This window comes from Diabrotica virgifera, chromosome 5, assembly GCF_917563875.1.
Source record: "Diabrotica virgifera virgifera chromosome 5, PGI_DIABVI_V3a".
Classification (NCBI taxonomy): Eukaryota; Metazoa; Arthropoda; class Insecta; order Coleoptera; family Chrysomelidae; genus Diabrotica; species Diabrotica virgifera.
In genome coordinates, this window is record NC_065447.1 from 52,312,175 (window position 1) to 52,334,453 (window position 22,279).

General features: G+C 32.4%; 2 protein-coding genes across 2 annotated transcripts in view; one reads left to right on the forward strand and one right to left on the reverse strand.

Annotated features, from left to right (window-relative positions):
- The window catches only part of LOC126885726 (histone deacetylase HDAC1), a 30,472-nt gene extending 21,865 nt beyond the window's left edge, over nucleotides 1-8,607 (reverse strand). Inside the window, exons 1-3 of the mRNA XM_050652494.1 lie at nucleotides 8,330-8,607; nucleotides 7,917-8,029; nucleotides 1,678-2,911 (exon numbers count right to left, since the gene is read on the reverse strand). Coding sequence (XP_050508451.1) covers nucleotides 1,678-2,911; nucleotides 7,917-8,029; nucleotides 8,330-8,378 — 1,396 coding nt within the window. The 5' untranslated portion in view covers nucleotides 8,379-8,607. The remainder of the gene's footprint in view (nucleotides 1-1,677; nucleotides 2,912-7,916; nucleotides 8,030-8,329) is intronic.
- A 9,728-nt stretch (nucleotides 8,608-18,335) lies between these two features.
- The window catches only part of LOC126885727 (xenotropic and polytropic retrovirus receptor 1), a 61,689-nt gene continuing 57,745 nt past the window's right edge, over nucleotides 18,336-22,279 (forward strand). The window contains exons 1-2 of the mRNA XM_050652496.1: nucleotides 18,336-18,690; nucleotides 19,846-20,235. Coding sequence (XP_050508453.1) covers nucleotides 18,622-18,690; nucleotides 19,846-20,235 — 459 coding nt within the window. The 5' untranslated portion in view covers nucleotides 18,336-18,621. The remainder of the gene's footprint in view (nucleotides 18,691-19,845; nucleotides 20,236-22,279) is intronic.

The window sequence follows — 22,279 nt, forward strand, 5'->3', positions numbered from 1 at the left end:
TAAAGAAGGTTACAGCCCTTTGAAGTTGCAAAATCGTCGGTATAAAAATTGAAAATTTTACAGGAGACAAAAAACTTTTGAACAAAATTTAAAAAAGAGAAAATTGCCTAACTCCATGCAATACATAATTGACCAAAATTATTTATTTCTTTATTTATTTACGGCATCCATTTACAAGTTTTACACACAACAAGACTTTTACACGTTACACCTCAACAATAATAAATTATTAAAATAATAAACACATCAGAATAATACAAACAAACATATTGTAAGAACAATACAGAACTACAACAAACTTATTGTAAGATACCCCTTAGTTGTTTTTTGAACAAACCAATTTTGGAGTCAAAAATATCCATTTGTCTTGGCAGGCTATTAGCACTCCGAACCAATCATGTAGTCGGTTCATTTATACCAAAATTAGTGTGGTGAAATGGCATTGAAAAGATTTCTGATTATCTGTTGCTTCTACTAGGAACTTTAAGACTAAAAAGTGATATCAATTGAGGACAATCTATGAAAGCATTAATAACTTTGTGTAGGAAGCATAAATCTAACAATGTCCTCCTTGACATTGTTAGATTTATGCCTAAAATTAGTTAAACAAAATATTTAAACAAACTTTCTACTTATATACTATATCCATATTAATAATAATAGTCAAAATTTATTTATTTATTTACATTTTCTAACGTTTTCAATCAAAACAACTTCAGAAACACTGACATAGGCAATATTCGTCTGAATGGGGAAGAACGTTTAGACCAGCAGAATTCGTTTAGCAAAATTATATATATATATATATATATATATATATATATATATATATATATATATATATATATATATATATATATATATAAATAGTCTACTACTAGATGACACCAAAAAACAATTTTCGGAAAAAATGGACTTGGGCAATTTGCTCATTAGACCGACGAAATGAAAATCGATTTTTTTCAATATACCGAAAACTATTAGATATTTTTTATTGAAAATGTACATGTATCATTCTTATGGCAGGAACATCTTAAAACAGAATTATAGTGAGATTTGTCCATCCCATAAAAATTTTATGGGGGTTTTGATCCCTTAAACCCTCCCAAACTTTTGTGTATGTTCCAAGTAATTCATTATTGTGGTACCATTAGTTAAACACAACGTTTTTAAAACTTTTTTGCCTCTTAGTATTTTTTCGATAAGCCAGTTTTTATTAAGAGGCAAAAAAGTTTTAAAAATATCGTGTTTAACTAATGGTGCCACAATAATAATTTAATTGGAACATACACAAAAGTTTGGGGGGTCTAAAGGAACAAGACCCCCATAAAATTTGTATGGGGTGCCACTTAAATTTTTTTAAAGATGTTGCTGCCATAAGAATGACATGTCCATTTTCAATCAAAAATCTCTAAGAGTTTTCGATATATGAAAAAAAATCGATTTTCATTTTGTAACTTCAAAGGGCTGCAACTTTTTTTGTGTGCACTATTGTATATAGGTAAGTGAGGTTCAGTCAGCCTATTTTTGAGCCCAGAATCTGTGGTATAATTTATGACCAATCTTTTCGGGATACCCTGTATAAAGGCAAATTTTTACAAAAACTTGGTGATTATCAGTTTTTAGAATGTACAAAATGTTTTTTAATAGATTTAACAAAGTGAATATAATACAAACCTTTTTCTGCTTTCATTTCATCTTTAATCTTATCCTCTTCTTTGTTTTCTCCTCCTTTATCTAACCGTGGACGTTTTCTACCTTTGTAACTTCTATTGTCTCGTCTATCTCCTTCTCCCTCATCTTCACTGTCAGAAAATTCGTTTTCAGGAACAATTCTTTTATCTAAATCTTTCTGTGGCAACCGTTCATCTTTATCAACTTTATCCTCATTGTCAGATTCTTCGTTAATTGCATCTTCTGGAATAGCCTGTACTTGTACACCAGGGGCATGAGGTAACATTCTCAAATTTTCAAAAAGTCTTGTTTTAATTTTCTCTAAATATTCGGGGGTGTTTTGATTAGCCATATTGCTTGGACTGATATGAAGTTTAAAGTCAGGTCCGAAGTATTCGAAATAGTCATTATAAGGAAGTTCATTTGCAATTTCTACACCAAGCGCAACTGATGTTTCGTAAGTCCAAGCTCTAGAAACGTTTCTGATGGTGTAGCCGCCCCCTCCTACCATCATGAATGGTAGGTTATATTTTTTTACAAATTCAACACATTTGCCATGGCCCTTCACTGTCAGATTAAAGCAACCTAGACGATCTCCTGTTAAAGAGTCTGCCCCACATTGTAAAACTACTGCACTAGGTTGAAAAGTTTCCATAACTTTACTTATAATTGGTACAAATATACTTTCATATGCTTCATCATCCATTCCATCTCTCAGAGGGATATTCACTGCATAGTATTTACCCTTTCCTGCACCAATATCTCGTAAATCACCTGTACCTGGGAAATATTCTCCATATTTGTGGAATGAAACAGTCATGACTCTATCAGTAGTATAAAAAGCTTCTTCAACACCATCTCCATGATGGACATCAATATCAATATACAAAACACGTTGATGATACTTTAAAAGTTCTAATATTCCTAATACAATATCATTGACATAACAGAACCCTGAAGCTTCTGATTTTTTGGCATGGTGAAGTCCACCTCCCCAATTAATGCATATTTCTGAGGCTTGTTTATTCAGTTTTACTGCAGCTGCCACAGATCCCCCAGCAGATAGCTGACAAAATTCATATAAGCCATCAAATACTGGACAGTCTTCTCCAACATTAAATCTCTGCATTTGTTTGTTGTATTCTGACATATTGTCTGGACGAATTGATCTTAAAAATCTAATATAATCATCTGAATGAAATTTGGTCATCTCTTCTGCTGTAGCTTTATGGGGTCTCTGCAAAAAAAATATATGTAAATTTTAAATTACATGAAGTTTATTATAGCTTATTCAACCCTTCTTTTAAGACTTCTAGATTTGAGACTTCATAATACGTTTTTGAAATTAGTTTCAATTCTCACCCAAACTGTCAAGATACAATAATTGATTATAATTTGAAAATAAGTAATATTTTATCTTATATGACATGTATGCTACAGTACTTAATATTATTTATTATATGTAGGAAATTGAAATATAGTTAGTTGCTTCACCACAATAAGAGAGTTGTTTCACCATAATAAGAAGGCAAAACCCTGCTTATTTCTTTACAGATAAGTGGTCTAAACATCTATTGTGCTTTTTGTACTATAATATTACATGTTGTTCCTCTATTGTGATGTCATATTTTTCTGCTCCTCTATATGTATATGTGATGAATTTTAAAACAGTTAACACGTTGAGTACAGTGTGATGCTAACAATCTATCACACATATCACAGGCAATGAGCCGGTGAGACAACAAAAGCGGTCACAGCTACTTAAGAATATCAAGCAGTTTGAAATACACCTGCTCAGAGACCCTTGTTATGTACACCCGTGCTCAACATGTTAATAGATTATGTACATAGATGTATGAGTACAGTTTAAATACCAATTAGAGTAATCAAAGCAGAGCTGAACCTTATCTTGAATCAGCAGTACAAAGACTGGTTTTAAATATTGGCTGATGTATCAAAAACCAAATAGGAAGTTGATGCAGCTGTTACTTAAATAATAAATTAAATGATAATAAAGTTAACCTTCCCCTTATTTCACCAGAACTTCATCAGAACTTTTTGCATTTATCAAATTCCTATAATATATTAATACCACAAAAATCTCCATGGATGGCATACATGCAAGCCACATGATGCCTTCACCAATGAGCGGACAGCGCACATGTATGCCATTAATTATACACATTTTAAATATGTATTTTTTTGTCAGTCATGAGTATAAGTCTTAGGATTAGACACTGGCATGCAATGTGTTAAAGCCATGTAAAATCTCTACCTGAAATTCCTAAAGAACGTAATAAAATTGGAACCCCAGAAAGCCCAAGAAACAGTAATCTTCCTTGAAAAAATGTCCAAAGAACTCTTCTTGTGAATACTCTCACATTGGTATTCAAGACATTAAATTAACACATTTCTGATACTATCAGTAAGAATGAATCAGAGGATGAATTTTGAAATGCAGCAAGTGATTTAAAAGCCTTTTTCAAAAATAAACTGTTAAGTGTGTGGAATTGGGCACGACGAAATTTGTTTTTGAAACTAAAACAGACTAAAAGTAGCATTTTTTGGTGCCTTACTTTTACTTTTTCGAATCTGGATCCAACTCAGTTTTTCTATCAAGTATCAGGCTTTTAGTTCTGCAAGCAAACTAAGAGAGTCATTAATATTCAGCTTAGTGGGGTACTATTAATGGAAATGTGTACTTAAATAAACAAGGGATCATTCCATAAAACAGGTAGATCCCTTGTTGATAGAATTTCACACCTTGAAGAAGAGCACACCGCTGAGCTGAATATTAATGGCTCTTTTAGTTTGCTTGCAGAACTTTACATCTACATTCTTTGTATCTGCAAGCCATAAATCATCAAGGGTGCACTGTGATTGGCAAAGTCTGCATACTCTCAGGTGCTCCACTTTTTTATTTCCCAATATTCACAAATTGCATTGTTATCTGTCTTTATACCCCAATTTAACATTCTGTTACTCGTGCCATATTCCAAATTCCAAATCGTTACTACAATCAGAGTTACTGAAAGCTATTTACAAGGCCGGTCTGAGACACTGTGCGAGTAACAGAAGGTTAATGAGGTTCTGTTTTACTTCTGTTTTATAGCAGCAACTCCAGTACATATGCAGTTGAGTGTCCACCAGGGTCAGGTTCATTCCATCAGGTGGTTCTGGCTGTAGGGGGGAACAGTTTGGGTGGTTTGACACTGATATTTCTCATAAATCTTTTCCTTCATTTAAGCCGCCAAAATATTCAATTTATGATGTAGCAGACAGTAAAAACCATTTCCTAATTTACCATCCTAAATATACCATTGAAAGACTGTAATCGTTATGTTGCTAATATCCTGTAGGAGAAAGTACAAACCTCTAATATGCAGATGACACTTTAAGAATAGCATGTTCATAATGAGAACTTATTTCAATAACAGAGTCAGTTTGTTAGAACAGACTGTGACTCTGACTTGATGAATGTAACTTGGGGAGTGCCCCAAGGCTCGGTATTGGGACCAGTTCTGTTTTTGGTATATATAAACGATTTAGCCTACCTTGATGTATCTGCTCATTTCACCCTTTATGCAGATGATACCACTCTTATATGGCATGCTAAAGATTTGAATGTCTTACGCCAATCTGTAGGTAGGGAACTCTTAATGATTGGAAATTGGTGCACGGCGAACTTTTTGACATTAAACACTTCTAAAACCAAGCTTCTGTGTTTTAAACATGTTATGCTTGAATTACATCTGGAACTTGAACCTCAGCTGTCTGTCAGGTTTCTTGGCCTGAATATTGATCCTGACCTTAAATTTAAATCGCATATCGAAGCCTTGAATTCAAAACTTGCATCTGGATGCTATGCAATACGGTCGACTAGAAGGGAGCTTGGTTTTGCCCAAGCAAGAACTGTGTACTTTGCACTAGTAGAGTCACATCTTAGATTCGCAATTCAGTTTTGGGGAGCGTGTAGTCAGGAGCTTTTCAGTAGTGTGTTTTTGCTTCAAAAAAAGGCAGTACGCCTGTTGTGCCAGGTAAATTCTAGAGAAACGTGTAAACCTTTATTTATTAAACACAGTATCCTTACACTTGTATCTCTTTTCATTTTGGAAACGGCAAGCATTATTTTTAAGAATAAACATCTATATGAAAATAATAATCGATCTGGACGATTTGCTAGCAATTTAGCTTTGATTACACCTAGAAGCACACTAGTCAAAGACTCATTTATTTTTAACGGCATCAAAATTTTTAATAAACTACCTAGTGAAATAAAAAATTTGGAAACTATTAGAAAGTTTAGAAATTCATTAGATAGACTGCTCGCTAAGAGGGCCTATTATGATCTGACAGAATTTTTTGAGGACCATTGGAGCTGATGTATTTGTGATCTCGTGTATTTTTTTTTTTTTTTTTTTTTTTTTGTCATTATTGTTTGTGATTTAGTTTTACAGCTTGTCGTTTGTTTGTTTTTTATTTTTGACAATACTACATATTTTCTAGTTGTTATATAATGTAAATGTGTTATATTTTATATTTAGTCATATTTTAATTTAATTTATTTATTTAAAACTCTTAAACAGTGTTTGTCAACAAGATTTTTTCTTAGACAATAAACATATATTCTCTCTCTCTCTCTCTCTCATAATGTTAAAATTGCAATGCACTCAGAATATTATCCAACTGTAACTAAGTTGTAGTTCTTGATAGCAATTTTGAAATCATCAGAGAAGTAACTGTACAAATATGTTACAAAATTTTAACATTCCCATCTACCTGTTTGATACTTATCAAACTACAGTCTCTCTTTATAATGATTCCCTGTATAACGATAATTCCTCTATAACGATCAAAATACTAAACATTGTTTGGTTCGTCATAAGGACAATGTATTAATTCTTTCTCTATACCGATATCATTCTCTCTTTATAACTGATATCATTCTCTTTTATAACGATAACTTTTCAATAGTCGATGACCTCACTTTTCAAGAAATAACTGATAACCATTTGCGTTTGGCAATAACTGAGATAACTAAACCGTGAGAATTTTACCAATTAAAGATAACACTTAGGTAATTGAAACACAGGGAATAACTGACAAAGCTCTTGCGTAGGTGTAACTTGATAAAAAGTGATTAGTGAGTGATTCATTTTGTGGCTCCAATTTAGCAAAAATTTGGTAGTTCAAATTTCAATCCGATATGCAGAAAGTTGAGTAACACGCTTTTATCGTTCGGGTGGTGTGCCTTAACTGTTTTCACACAGATGTTGTCCTCTATTGACGACTTCTAAGTTTCAGTTTCGGTTATATCTCAGTCTGTGAACAGTCAGATGTTTTCGAAAAAGCGTGTAGAGTACTCTCGGTTGAAGAAAAGTTATCGATAACTCGGGCAATAGAGAAAATTAACACAAGTTATTTAGTACAGTATGATTACTATTACAATAACGATTTTTTTCTCGCTCTCTCTCTCTCTTTATAACGATCTCTCCTTATAACGATGAAAATTCCCGGTCCCTTGCATATCGTTATAGAGGGAGAGGACTGTATTATGGCAGAAATCAGTTTTATTGGGCTATCTTTGAATACACTCCTTTCCCCTTTTTATTTGTCTATTTTTCTAAGCTGGTCAAGAGCAAATGAAAATTACCTACATAGATCAACTCTATTAGCGGTACCAGTAGAAAATAAGAGTAGAAGTAGACCAAGACTGAGATCCAGGGACAAAGTGGACGATGACATGAAGAAGATTGTCGCAGCAAATTGCCAAGTCGCCAGTTGTGTTGTTGAACAGACGCAACTGGTGGAAAAGACTGGAGAAGGTCAAGGCTCGACTAGTGCTATAGCACAAGTTGAAAAGCTTGCAAGCCAGAATACCAGAAACTGTTTAAAATAAACTCAGTATTCAAAATAGAATAATTTTTTAAGAAAAAAAGGCATAAAATAAATTAAGCAGATAGAAAGTAGATTAAAGAAGGAAAAAATACAGTGAATTCATTTTTGAACTAGATGTTCAAAGTTCAAATAAGTTTAATTCATTTTATTTGAAAGGGTTATGTTCTTTCCCCACACCTACATTTCAGTTCCCTCCATTTTATTATGTGAAAAAATTAAAGGGTAAAATTGATTCTAATATATATTTGTATGTATATAATTTTATATATCTTTGATATGTAAAATTTGGATATTAAATCATTTAAAAATAATATATTTCACCAAATCATGCTCATGATACCTACATAAATTTCCATTTTCCTATAGAGTCCATAATTGAGAAGCAAATTGTGAGTCATACGTATGCGATGTGGTTTCATAGGATGTCCTTGTCCGTAGTAATAATTTCCAATATCGCCTGTAAATTTAATAAATAATATTTATTATCAATGATAAAATTAATAATTGTCGAAGAAAACCACGACAGACTAATAAAACCGTATCGGTAAACCGTAAAAATGAGCATCATGCATACGTCATGTCAGTAGGCGACCAATAGAAAATCGCCAATTCTACGGTTGCATTAGTCTGCCGATGATTTCTTCACTTATACTTTCGAATTTCGTACAATGTGGAAAACACTAAATTTTCAAAAAAGCGCCAAAAAATATAAAGCAATAAAATACATAGCATATCCTCGAAATTGTGTTGTACTTACTGTCATAATAGTAGCATACACGCTTTCTGCTGTGTGGTTGAGTCGACATTTTAAACTACACAATTTCTGTTTTATTATATTATATTATACGACTTTCTGGTTACCGCGAAATTTTAAATACTACAGACGATCAAAAATATATTTGCAACTTGGTTTTGATTTTTTACAAGAACACTGAAAACAAATTCATAACGATGACAAATTATGATGAAAAACTATATCAGTGTCGGACCGCCAGTGTTGGTCACGAAAATCTGGGGGTTTGATTTTTTGACATTTGACGAACGTCACTCTGCTGTTGGTTGTGGAAATGGATGTTGCCAAGTTTAATATAAAATCTGTAAATCTATTTTATAAATGCTAAATTTTCATTTTATGAAATAAAGTAAATTGCCAGTAAATAAACAAGAATTTCGGTTAAAAATAACATTGATTTGTGTATTCTTCTTTTATCATACTACATAGTATTGGAAAGATATAGCTGCAAAATATCGTTGTCAAAGAAAAACGCAAAAGAAAATAGAAGATTTCTTTTAAAAAAACACTCTAAACATATTCATTTTTCTACGGCCGTGCTAAAAGAGCCACTTTCAAGCAATGCATTTCGTGTTTCCGAAAGTTGCACTTTCCCGCACGGCGTGCGTAAAAGTAAATTTTCCCGCACGACGTGCGGGAAAGTAAAATACCTTGTAATATGGCATTATAATATATGCAATAAACTAATATTGAGATATTATTTACTATGGTTTGTTTTTTTAACCAAGAGGAGTGATTCAAATTTACCGCGCTGTATTGCTTGTTTGTAATTGGTCCAACCGCAATTTTGACACTAATGACATTTATCAAATTTTGACACTAGTGACATTTCATGGCGATTTTTGTGTTTTATGTGTTATTCCTTTAATTTTTAGATTGTCTGCTTTTATATAAAAAGCAGTTGTTTTTGGACGAAGCGTTAAATACCGCTATGAATTCCAAGATTTCATTGGTTAGAACTACCCACGTGATATCTGTGTTCGTATTGGTCAAATGATTAAGAATGACAGAGCGGGATATTTAACTACCAATATTGTATGCAAAGTGTCGTTTCAAGAAAACAAGTCAGCTGACTGAGGATGATGGATAAATATTAATTTCTTGTTTATCTTACAATTGACAATTTTTATGAGAGAAATAAAAGTGTGGTAGAAAATCAATATGTATTGAAAAACGGTATTGATTGAAAAACACTATTTATTCGTTTCTACTAGTCTTCTTTCTAGACTGTACCTTAGTCTCATAAAATATTTCTTTTTATCTCATAAAAAATATAAACAATTATTGTATAGCTATAATATTCTTTTAATTTATTTCAGTTGTTCAATACAAACACGGCAGCACTAGAATAGATCTTATAAATTAAATTATAAATGCATGAAAATCAAAAAGAGATAATTTACATAAAAGTTAATATACTGGATATGGGGAAAAGTAATTTAGGAGAAATTATATGTTATATTATATAATAATTATGATTTTCTTCGGCATTTTGTAAAGTATAGGGCATGTTGTGTCTTGTGTCCTTTTAAAAAGTCTGAAATTTCATTTACATTTGGATTTTTAAACGTATCACTTATTAATATGTTGCTACGATTTTTGTTCCTTTGTGGAAAAAAACCGTTTCTGTGGTTCAATGTTTTTACATATTGAAACCTTTAAAACACTTCAATTTTTTTATGCAAATTTTTATTAAATTTTTTGTTGCATGTAGGTATATTTGACAAAACAATCTAAACATTGCTGTCACTTAAATTATCTAAATTGGGTGTATGTATTTACAAGCATCGTCAAATCTTCATGATCTTTTTTATTGCAAATTAAATTGATGTTACTTAAATCCTTAAAGTCGTGGTTTCACTATCAAATAATTTGATCAAACAGTTTGAGCAAACTCAGGAAGTGACGTCACAACTGCAGTTTGTTCAAATTATAAAAATCTAGTCGTCACACTATCAGTTTGATCAAAGTTTATATTGAGAGTTGTGGTAGTAGGTACATATATCAAAACCCACAAGCATTCTAACACTTTAGCGAATAATAAGCCCCAAACTCTCTATTGTAGAAGGGAGTTAGTAACAAAGCAAAAAGAAATCAAGTCCTGATTAGGAAAAATCTAGAAAACAAACAAGAGTAACTATTGGCTACAAAAGCTGCTGTACAAAAATCAGTGTGCACGCTGAAGAAAGCAACACAGGGAATGATAACGAAACAATTTTAATGTGTAGCTAGGCCATGACTGATAAACATATACAGGGGCTCACAGCTTAAACGATGCAGTCACTACTCAATAAAGCTAGCTTGTGTCAGTCGCTCAATATTTATTAGAAAAAACTTACATACTGAAAGTAGGTAAGTTAGTATGAGTCTTCTAAAATAGCATAAGCTATGTTTTGGGTTTCAAATATGCAATAATTAACACCCTCAGCGCCAGTGTATCCTTTTAGATATACACTGTCCTCAACACTGTGTACCGAAAAAGATACACATGGCTCGTTGTGTTCGATCTATTGTGTCACCTAAAAGGACACACTTTCCTAAGTTTTTATATGTAGAGAATAATGCTATGGCCTGAGCCAATTTCCTGGTATAACTGGGTTTGGCCTTATGACATAAAAAGATAGATTGTATGTAACTAGAAATTCGTATGAAAAATGTTGCCATGTATGGACCAAAACAACTTGCTCCAACTCATTATGCAGGGAAAGATTCAAGGAAAAAGAAGCATAGGAAGATGCAGAATATCTTGGCTGCGCAACCTGAGAGAATGGTACGGATGAACATCAAACGAACTTTTCAGAGCAGTCGTCTGCAAAGTCCTAATAGCTAAGATGTATTGTCAGAGAAATAGCAAATAATCCCAAAAAAGTGAACCAAAATTGAGAGATGAGGTGGAAATACAGTTTGGAAAAAGATGTAACCCTAAAATAATTAGACGGATATTACAAAAGAATAATCTACATAGCTGAACTGCAAGAAATAAATCTTCTATCAGCCAAAGAAATAAGCAACAAGGAGTTTTGTTTTCTTTATTAATATTCTCCTTTAAAAGTTTACATCATTTTAGCTGATATCAAAATCGTACACAAAATAATTAAAGAACTATTGTTATTTAAGTATGGTATATTTGAAACCCAAAACATAGCTTATGCTATTTTAGAGGACTTAAGTAACTTACTTTCAGTATGTAATTTTTTTTTCTAATATTGGGTCACTGACACAAGCTAGTTTTATTGAGTAACGACTGTATCATTTCAGAAGTGAGGCTGTGAGTCACTGTAGGTGCAGTACAATAATTTTGCTTATACAAATTATCAGTAATAATATTTATTTACATCAAAATAAAAATTCCATCACATAATGATGTCTAACAGCTGATTGTCATTTGTCTTTATTGCTTAATTCTCTGACCAATACGAACACAGATATCACGTGGGTAGTTCTAACCAATAAAATCGTGGAATTCATAGCGGTATTTAACGGCTCGTGTTTTTGGAACTCTTTAGCGATGTATTAATAGGGCTTTTCATCGATTGTCATTTGTTTCGAGCTTCTGTCATGTGTCACTAAATATTAATATATCTACGTCATACGTCTTTGGTTTGTATTATCGCTGTGTCTAGGTACACGCTAACGTGTACGCAAGTAAAAAAGTTAGGTACACGCTTAAACGTCATCAAGTCAATGACGTCATTATTTAGCGTGTACTTATGACGGGGTTTTTGGTACACGCTAATTTGAGCCGCGTGTATGCTGTGGTATTAAGTATCTGTAAGTATCGCGAGTGTCGGAGTGTGGTTAGAATTTGTCTAATCGCGTTGTTTACACTTTAATATTGATTGGTAAAGAGTTTTTTTTTATTAGCTATGGAGTGTGGACAATTATTTAGTTCTTTTAATGAGTTTAACAACATTCTAAAACAGTATGAAAAAGATAAGCGACAAAAATTCGTGATTAAGGGTAGCAGAAGTAATAAGATAAAATATACGGGGCGATTGATTAGTGTGATAAAGCTCAGTAGATCCGCTCTATTAATAGATAGCAATAAATGTTAATATCAAAAATTGTATCAAACTTTGAGCTTCATATTACAAAATTAGTTAGAATGTTACAGGGCGTTCGATAACATAGAGGCAGACCAAACTTATGTTTTTTAAATGGAACACCCTATTATATTTTATTTTACGTTCGAAATCTTCTAACTTCCATATCACAAAAATATAAAGGTTTATTATGTTATACAGGGTATTTACAAAGTTATAACCAATTTTCTATGAAAATCGTAACAAGTTCAACTCCCTGTATAAATAAAAATAAACACCAATATAAACTGGTATAGTTAAGTTACGTATAAAAATTATTTCAACAGTATTTTGTATATATCATGTTAACTACATAATATTTATTTTGCTAACCTAAATATATACTTTTATATACCTACACATTGTTTTATTACAATTAAGTTTGAAACATCTGAATAGTTTTGCTTCCCTGTTCTTTCCCCTTCCCTTAATAAAAATATTTTCTATCAAACAAACGCTAATAACACATATCAAAATAGCGTGTACCAAAATATAAAGTCACTGCGCACGCTAAATATTGACGTCACTGGCTTGATGAAGTTTAATTCGCGTGTACCTAACTTTTTTATTTGCGTACACGTTAGCGTGTACCTAGACACAGCGTTGTATTCACGGTTCTTAGACATTACTAATAAAGTCTAATATTCTTGTTCTCATGATCATTTTTCAGTGCGTCACAGTTTTTAGATTTCTCTCTAATGCATTAAGTTAGATGAGATGGAAAAAGCGGTAGCTCCGTGATTAAACACAAAAATAATGCAGCATTACAATGGTTATATACATAAGATGTCTATTCCTAACCTACGTTTGATTCGTTGATATTTAGAATGCGCGTTTTTTCTAGCCAATCAAATACTCGTATTACGAACATTTGACGAAAACTTCGTCCATTTTGGCCATTTTTTAGAAGTGTCAAAGAGTCAAGTGACGGTTATTATTCAGGTCAGTATTTTGTGTACCTGTCATTTTGAAATTCGAATTCGACTTCCCTTGTGTTTCACAACGTTTTTGTGCATTATTTTGTGTTTTGGTTTAGAATTTAGTTCGTTAAAAGTTAGTCATTGGCGTGAGGAGACTAGAGACATTCGAGATGTACCGAAGAGTGCTAAAAATCTCATGAGTAGATAGAATAGCCAACGTGGAGGTAATGAGACTTACGCATAGGGAACGAGAAGAACTAACAAATAAGAAGAAAACTGAGATATATGGGATATGTGATGAGAGATGTATATCTAATACTCCAGGTCATTATGCAAAAAAAAAGATCCATAGTAAGGAGACGTAACTCATGGCTGAAGAACCTTAGGAACTGATTTGGATGTAATAACAATGAATTATTTAGAGCCGCGGTTTCAGAAATAAAGATCTCTCTGATGATTGCCAACTTTTGAAGCGGAGACAGCACCTAGAGAAGAAGATAATAACACAGTTTATGGATAGTTTTGTCATTTTTTAATGTTTCCATATTTATAAATTTAATTAACAATATTGTTTACTTTTTAATTTTATTCTCCTTTATAAAAAATACCTACATGTTAACATATTGTGTAAAAATCAAATCTACTAAATTACTAATTAGTTTAATTCCACAAGCTTTTCACCTATGGCGAAGTACGATTCTGGCATCTGTCAGATTCGTCAATAATTACACGAAATAAGTCTCGACACACCCAATACAGTATGTGACGTCATAATTAATGACGCACTGAAAAATGATCATGAGAACAAGAATAACCGTGTGTATTATTAGATATACCAATAACGTATGACGTAGATATATTAATATTTAGTGACACATGACAGAAGCTCGAAACAAATGACTGTGAATGAAAAGCCCTATTTAATATAATATTTATGGATTACCGTTGAGGGCCGACTAGATCAACCAAAAAAGAAGATGTATTTGGTTATTATTCTAGTGACTTTCTTGGGTGTGAATCTGTCTTTTTAGTTTACTCTTCTGGTTAAAAAATAAACTATAATTTATTTCAAATTTATCTTATTGTGTTCATGTTTTAATGAAATTAGCGCGATTATTTCATTCATAGGAGATTCTGACCAATAGAAAGCTACAGAAATCTGAATTAAATCGATAATTTTTGATAATTGCCCGTCGTTAAGTATATTACGTCAGATGCCCTTCGTTGCTATGAAAAATACATTCAGTGACATTAATGACAATTAATGTTTTAAAAATTATAAAAGTGATGACTTTCAATCGTCAAATATTTATAAAAACTTTATGTTTAATTGTACTAATTTGTACTTACATGAATAAATTACAATAAAATTTTGGTTTTAAACAGTTTTATTCATGAAATAATCGCAACAGATTGCACTAGAACTCTAAAATTAATATAGAATTTTAGAGCTTTTGTGCAATTACTACTGATAATTCGATGAAATAAAATTATTTTGACATAATATTTAAAAGTCAGATCAGTAGACAATAGGGCTTTTCATTCACAGTCATTTGTTTCGAGCTTCTGTCATGTGTCACATAAAATTAATATATCTATGTCATACGTTATTGGTATCCACCATGATACAAACCGGAGACGTATGACGTAGATATATTAATATTATGTGACACATGACAGAAGCTCGAAACAAATGACAATCGATGAAAAGCCCTATTAAAATGGTTTTGAATCGTCGTCATGGAAACCAATATCGTCGTCGTGGTAACCCATTATATTGAAAGTTTGGTTTTGACAACCTTGTCAAAGAATTAATTTGTGTATTTTCACTTCATTTCTAAATAAAAATTGATATAACTCTATTTTTTGTGGCTTTTTTCCAAACATACGGCCCTAGAAAAAATATTGTTCCTAACTCATGCGGAAAGTGTCTTCCCCGCACTCGACTGCTTGCCCGACGTGTCAACGGCAGTCTTGTGCATGAAAGTATCACTTTCCGCACTAGTTAGGAAATAACAATTTCCTTAATTTTATTTCTTTTTTTAATGTACTTTTTATTGACGAAATTGTTGAAAATGACAGCTATTTCGGTTAAACGATGTTTCGGAAAAGGATTCGGTTAACGGAGGTTTTACTATATTTAAAATTTTATTATTAAGCAAAGGTTTGTATTATAGGAAATGTTTTCCATATGAAAAATTAAAACAAAATGGTACAGCCATTATTTTTTTATTTTGCAGAATGACTTCATATTATATTAAAAATGGTTAAAAAAATAAAGTAATTTACACTCGGTGTCATTTTTTAGAAATCATAAATTTTAAAGTAAAGAAAATTAATAATATTATTAGATTAGGTAATATATTTGTAACAAGTAATTGGACTTCGTAACTCCTAGGTTTTCACCCAAAGTGGCCGAATGTAGAACCGGAAGTCGATAGTTGAACTCTTCGTGTAACTTTGCGTCGATTTCACTAATCTTATTTATCTAATCTTTCACTAATCTTAGTTATTTTTACTAAACTTTCGGTCATAACTTTTTTAACGGAATTGACTTCAAAACCGGAACTAAAGATTCAATGTCGACTTTTCAATCCGCTTCAATTGATATATCACATGTACTATTTTTGCGACTATAATATGGCACTTCCGGTTAAAACTTTTAACCCAAAATGATATACAAATTAAAAGTATACATATATTATATTGTTCTCGTCTTGTTAAGGCGCGTCGAATAATATATCGCTTATACTATTTCGGTGGCTTTCCAACGGCATTTCTTGTTGCAACTCTAAAACCGGAACTCTGAGGTCAAATTCCTCATCTTTAATATCAACCTTGGGTTATAAACTTTTATTCGACAACTAATTGGTCATTCTATTTGTATTAAAAACGGAAGAGTTAGGAGTTATATTCTCGGACAGACAGACGTGAAACCGGAAGTATATATTTGTTTTCGCTTTGCCAAGGCGCGTTCAATAATTTATCGCTTGTACTATTCCGGCTACTTTAAAACAGTATTTCTGGTTGAATTTGTAAAACCGGAAGTCCTTGTTCAAATTTCTCACCTTCAATACCATCCTTGGGGTTATAAGCTTTCATTCGACACCTCTTTTGTTATTCTACCTGCTGTTTTAATAACGGAGTTGTGTTTCAGGACCGACGGACGGATGGACGTATGGATAATTTAATGTTTTCAAGATTTTTTCCAAATTGGATGAAAACAATAAAAACAAGAATAAATAAGACTACTTAGTTTTGTTTGATAGTAGCTATTTGATCATTTTTGTTGAAGAATATATTGCGTTTAAAGTAAAACTAAAGTTGCACTTCAAATTCCTATAAATTAAAAGCTCTATAAATATGTAAACTATATGTAATATAACAATTGGCAACATCGCCTCTACGTTTTGGATAGAAATCTATAATCGAATTGAGCCGATATCGATATCCACATATCGATTTTTCATAAACATTTCAACTTTCATAAACATTTTTTTCATTAAAATTTTTGTTGACAAAAATCTCTGTTGAGATCTCTGTTAAAATATCTCTCTGTATTGGTCATCGAAAGCTTTTCCAATGAATAGTTTCCAATGATTAGCCGTAAATTCTTATGTAAATTAAACGTGTCATTCCAGACGAGCGACTGTGGCTGGACACTGGAAATTATGTAACCGCCATTCTTTGTTATATTACCTACGAATATGTGTACCAAATATCTCAACAAAATATTCAAAATTAAAGCTGTAATCTTGGAACGCGTTTTCCGTTTTGATGACCCGCTGATGTAGCCTCTTAAAGATAGGAGAATTCAAACTGTAAATTAAGTTGTCTACATTTGGCGCAACTCTATAACATACAACAAAGGGAGATCTGTCACTTCTTATTTCTTTTATTATTTTCATTTCTTAACAGTTTATCACTTAGACAAGGAAAAAAGAGAGGACGGGTAACACTCATTTAACACACACGTTCCAAAAGTGAAGCCGGTTTTTGGTTTGTTTGTCACCAGAAACATGGCGGTCACGTCAAAAATAACAATGGGTTGCCAGTGGTGGGTGTTCGTTGAAGGTTAAAATTTCATAAAAAATAAAGTAAATCATCATCTAAAATTCGTAATAAAAACATATGTATGTATTGAAACATATGTACGTAATATGAGAAACTTAATAAAACATTTACCGTACACAAATTCTTCATTTTAAATACATTTCATGTTTTTATTTTAAATACTCAATGCATAACAATACCCCAAAGATACGTCGATGATCAAAATCTCTGGTGTCAGTTTGGCTTCACTTTTGGTCATAGGATTACTCGTCCTCTCTCTTTCCTTGTCTAAGGTTTATCATATCACTATTTCCTTTATGTATTAGTCATAAAATAAAAAATATGTAAAATACGTAATATTACTTGACATTTTTGTGTACAATAATTTGTGAAATCAATTAGTTTTTGTCGACCTTCATAACCTTATATTTACTGTTTCTAAGAATAAGAATATAAATAAGGATAAGTAGTAATCTAAAATATTCGAAATACATAATTCTATTAATCTATTTCGACTTTCGACCAGGGTTACCATGTCTAGGGATTTTCCCCGAATCTAGGGATTTTTTGAAGCTTTTGGAGCTCTGGAGGGATTTTTTTTTAAATCTAGGGATTTATTAAACTGTACTGGCGCCATTTTTTGTTGTTATTAAATATCTTTTTGTTCAAATATTATTATTATTGTCATTATTTATTGTTCCTCGACATAAATATTCCTAAGTAAACATTAAAACATTACCTAATCAATGATTAAAGTGGATTAAACATAGTGTTTAATAGGTTATAAATTAAATTGACAGCTGTCATCTTTCAATTTCTTCTTTTTTAGGTCAAATTAATATGATTTAGGGATTTCTAGGGGAAATTGAAGCTCCCGTCTAGGGATATTCTGAAATTTCATCTGGCAACTCTGCTTTCGACAGTACTCAGCTGATCACGAGGTATTCTACAGTTAATTAAAGACGCCTTTACATATTTACATTTGTTGATTAATTTTCAGTGTCAACATTCGGTAGCTTAAAACAATTTAATTAGTAGGCTAATAAATTTCAGGAACAAATGCAATCATTACTTAATCCAAATTTACAAGATCCAATATTTACATATTTGCCTTTTGTTTAGCACCTAGATTCTTTTGTCATGAGATTAATGTACAGATTCTAGTTAGACCTGGGAGGGAGATCATAGTAAGTGATTCAAAATGAAATTTGCAGAACATCTTTCTGCTCATATTACACCAGAATGGAGGAAACAATATATAAGTTACGAGGTAAGTAAAAACTATATTTTAAACAGATTAATACTTTTAAAATGCATGTCTGTGCTATTAAAAATTTCATGTCACCTGTAGGTAACTTAGATTATATTAATATCCCCTTAGTATTTAAGAAAAAACATGAAGAATATAAGAAAGACCCTACAGAGACAAGTATTGATTTTAACCCTTAAACAACTGTAAACAATTGAACACAATGTAAATTAACATTTAAATTTTATAAAAGTTAACATCCTGGCTGTGTTTAGAGAATTTATAAACTTAGGTTGAGTGCGTTACAAGGCATATATGTCAGATAGGCCTTGTAAGTGAGACTGTATTGAACGTTTATGAGTGCATTATGACACAGTCGACGCAGCCAACTGTTAGTGTAATACGAGGTCTATTTGTCTGATATCGCAGCCAAGGTGTTAGTCGGGGCCAAAGTAGATACTTACTTACTTACTCCATGGCGTAATTTATCTTTCATCAAAATGTCTTCTGAGACATTTTGACGAACGATACATTGTCTTCTGAGACATTCTTATCCTATATTGCCTTTCTGCTTCATGAAGTGTAGGCCCAAAGATCTTCCTCATTTGCTTTTGTTATAGTTCACATTTCGCTACCATAGATCACTATGGGTCATATGCTGTATGACTATTTATATAGTATTTTTGTGTGTTTTGTTAGGTGTTTTGATTTTATAGAGTTTGGAAGAGCATAAAGACATCTGTTGTCAGCTTGTATCAATTATACAATTATTAATAGCTTGTTCTATGACCCACATCTCGATATTATCAAATGCCTAATCATAGTCTATGACGACATGAAATACAGGTAGCTGGTATTCATTCGCCTTCTCTATCAATGTTCTCATTGTCAGCAGATGGTCAGATATATCATTTGCGGAAGCCAGCCTAATGCAGAAGCTAGACTAATTGGGTTAGTCGTAAATAAATAAACAAACAAACAATATTCACTTATTGGCTGATCTTTTTTTTATATTCTTAGATTAAATTATTCATTTGCAGTTATTAGTAAGGGCTTATTAGAGAGTTTCAATATGCTATATAAGTTTGGACTGTACTTTAACATAATGTCAATCTCCGTCTAATGTAATATTGCAATTTGTAAAACTTTTATATTAATTATATTTTGGTTCAACAGGAAATGAAAAGCATGCTCTACCTGACCGTAGAAGAAGCACCTTCCGCAGAAAGTGTAGAACCAGAAATAGTTACCCGACATCTGGCAAACTTCGAAGAACAATTTTTTCTCTACTGCGATAAAGAACTGAAGAAAATCAACACATTCTATTCGGAAAAAATGGCCGAGGCCACTAGAAAATTCGCAAGTCTTCATAGTGAACTAAAAGATTCTTTAAACAATATGAATCTCGGCAAGAAGAAAAGCGGAAACCGAAGGATGGTTCCGACCAGAAAACTACAGGAACTTAAACTTGCTTTTAGCGAATTCTATTTGAGTTTAATTTTACTTCAGAACTACCAAACTTTGAATCATACAGGGTTCAGAAAAATTCTGAAAAAACATGACAAGGTAAATAGGACTTCATTTTTTTAATGTAGTTTTAAATGAGTAGATATATATTATTTACGGGGATGGGTACGAACTTTCGGCTTCAATGCTATTTAAATGGGATTCATTTTTTTCGAATCCTGAGAAAACTAATAAGTATTTTTGAAAAATTTAATTTGAGTGATACCAATGTTCAAGAAAGGAGACAAAGAAGACCCCATCAATTATAGAGGTATAAATCTACTGAACACCGCACTTAAGCTAACCACAAAAGTCATAACCAACAAAATCAATAAACTAACAACTTTATCAGATGAACAACAAGGATTCAGATCTGGAAGATCCTGCGTAGACGCCATATTTGTAGTGAGACAAATCACAGAAACGGCCATTGAGTACAATAAACCAGCATATCCATGTTTTATAGACCTAACAAAGGCTTTCGATCGCATCCAAGTCGAAGACGTCTTACATTTACTGTATAGAAGAAACATACCAATCAATATTATACAAACCATCGAAAACATCTATTTCATAATCGAATAAGGCAAAGATAAATGGAAAACTAACGCAGTTTATACCAGTATAAAGCGGAGTCAGACAAGGTGACTCATTAAGCCCACTGCTCTTTAATATAATAATGGACGAAATAATAGAAGCAGTACGTAAAGGTCATGGTTACAGAATGGGGAACAAAGAAATCCAAACATTATGTTATGCAGACGACGCCGCAAGAATCGCCGAGACAGAAGACGATCTCCAAAGATTAACACACATCTTCAAAATACAACAGCCAAGAAATACAATATGATAATATCAGCAGAAAAAACCAAATGTATGACAACATCTAAATACCCACTACGATGTAAAATCGAAATTGATGGGAAAATAATAAAGCAGGACGCAAGGTTTAGATAAGTCATCTTGCCATCGTGTTGGTGGTCTTCCTCTGCTACGTCTTGCCGATGGCAAGATGACTTACGAAGGACAACAAAAAACTGGGTACAGCAAGCACAAGATAGAACACTTTGGAGACAAACAGGGGAGACCTATGTCCAGCAGTGGATTGGGAGAGGCTGATGATGATGAAGGTTTAGATATCTGGGAATATATATAACCAGTTACAGAGATGTTGAAGAGGAAGTACGACAACAAAGCTTAAAAGCAAGTAAAGCGGCGGGATCCCTTAATGACACAATCTGGAAGAACAAACACCTAAGACAAGACACAAAAGCAAGAATCTATAAAGCAGCAATTAGACCTATATTGACATACACGGCGGAGACAAGACCTGACACATCTAAAACGAGACGACTACTAGAAACAACAGAGATGAAAATACTCCGACGAATATCAGGGAAAAGTCTGTTGGATAGGGAGAGAAGCGAAAACATAAGAAGATCATGCAATGTAGAAGACATAAATAGATGGGTGACAAAACGGAAACAGGAGTGGAACGAACACATTAGTAGAATGGCAGAGGAAAGGATAGTATGAATAGCATGAGATAAGTCACCAAATGGACGAAGAAGTATTGGCAGACCAAGAAAAAGATGGTGCGATAACTTAAGTAATTTAGGAGGCTATTATTGAAGAAGAAACAGGCTTTAAAGCCTACATACAAGAAGGAAGAAGAAGAAAAATTAAAAGCAGAATGAAAGATTACGTTATTACCGAGGGCCGAAAGTCCCTGAAAACTTCTATAATGTTTATTTTAATAAGTTACAGGGGTGAAAAACTAAGAGAAAGTTTACTGTGATTTTTAATTTCAAATATCTCATTCAAACGAAACTTTGTATTCATTCTAAGGGACTTTGTGCCCTCGGCAATAAAGTAATCCCTCATTCTGCGTTTAAATTTTTCAAAAATACTTATTAGTTTTCTCAGGATTCGAAAAAAATTAAACATTTAAAATACATTGAAAATTTTGACAGGCGCCAAAATGTTCCTTTCCTCTTTTAATGATATTTTTTAAATCTGTTTTATTAATATAGTAAATGCCTTATTACTTTGAATACAATTTGTTTAATTTAATAGTAAATGTGTTAAGTACGTAAGTAAATGC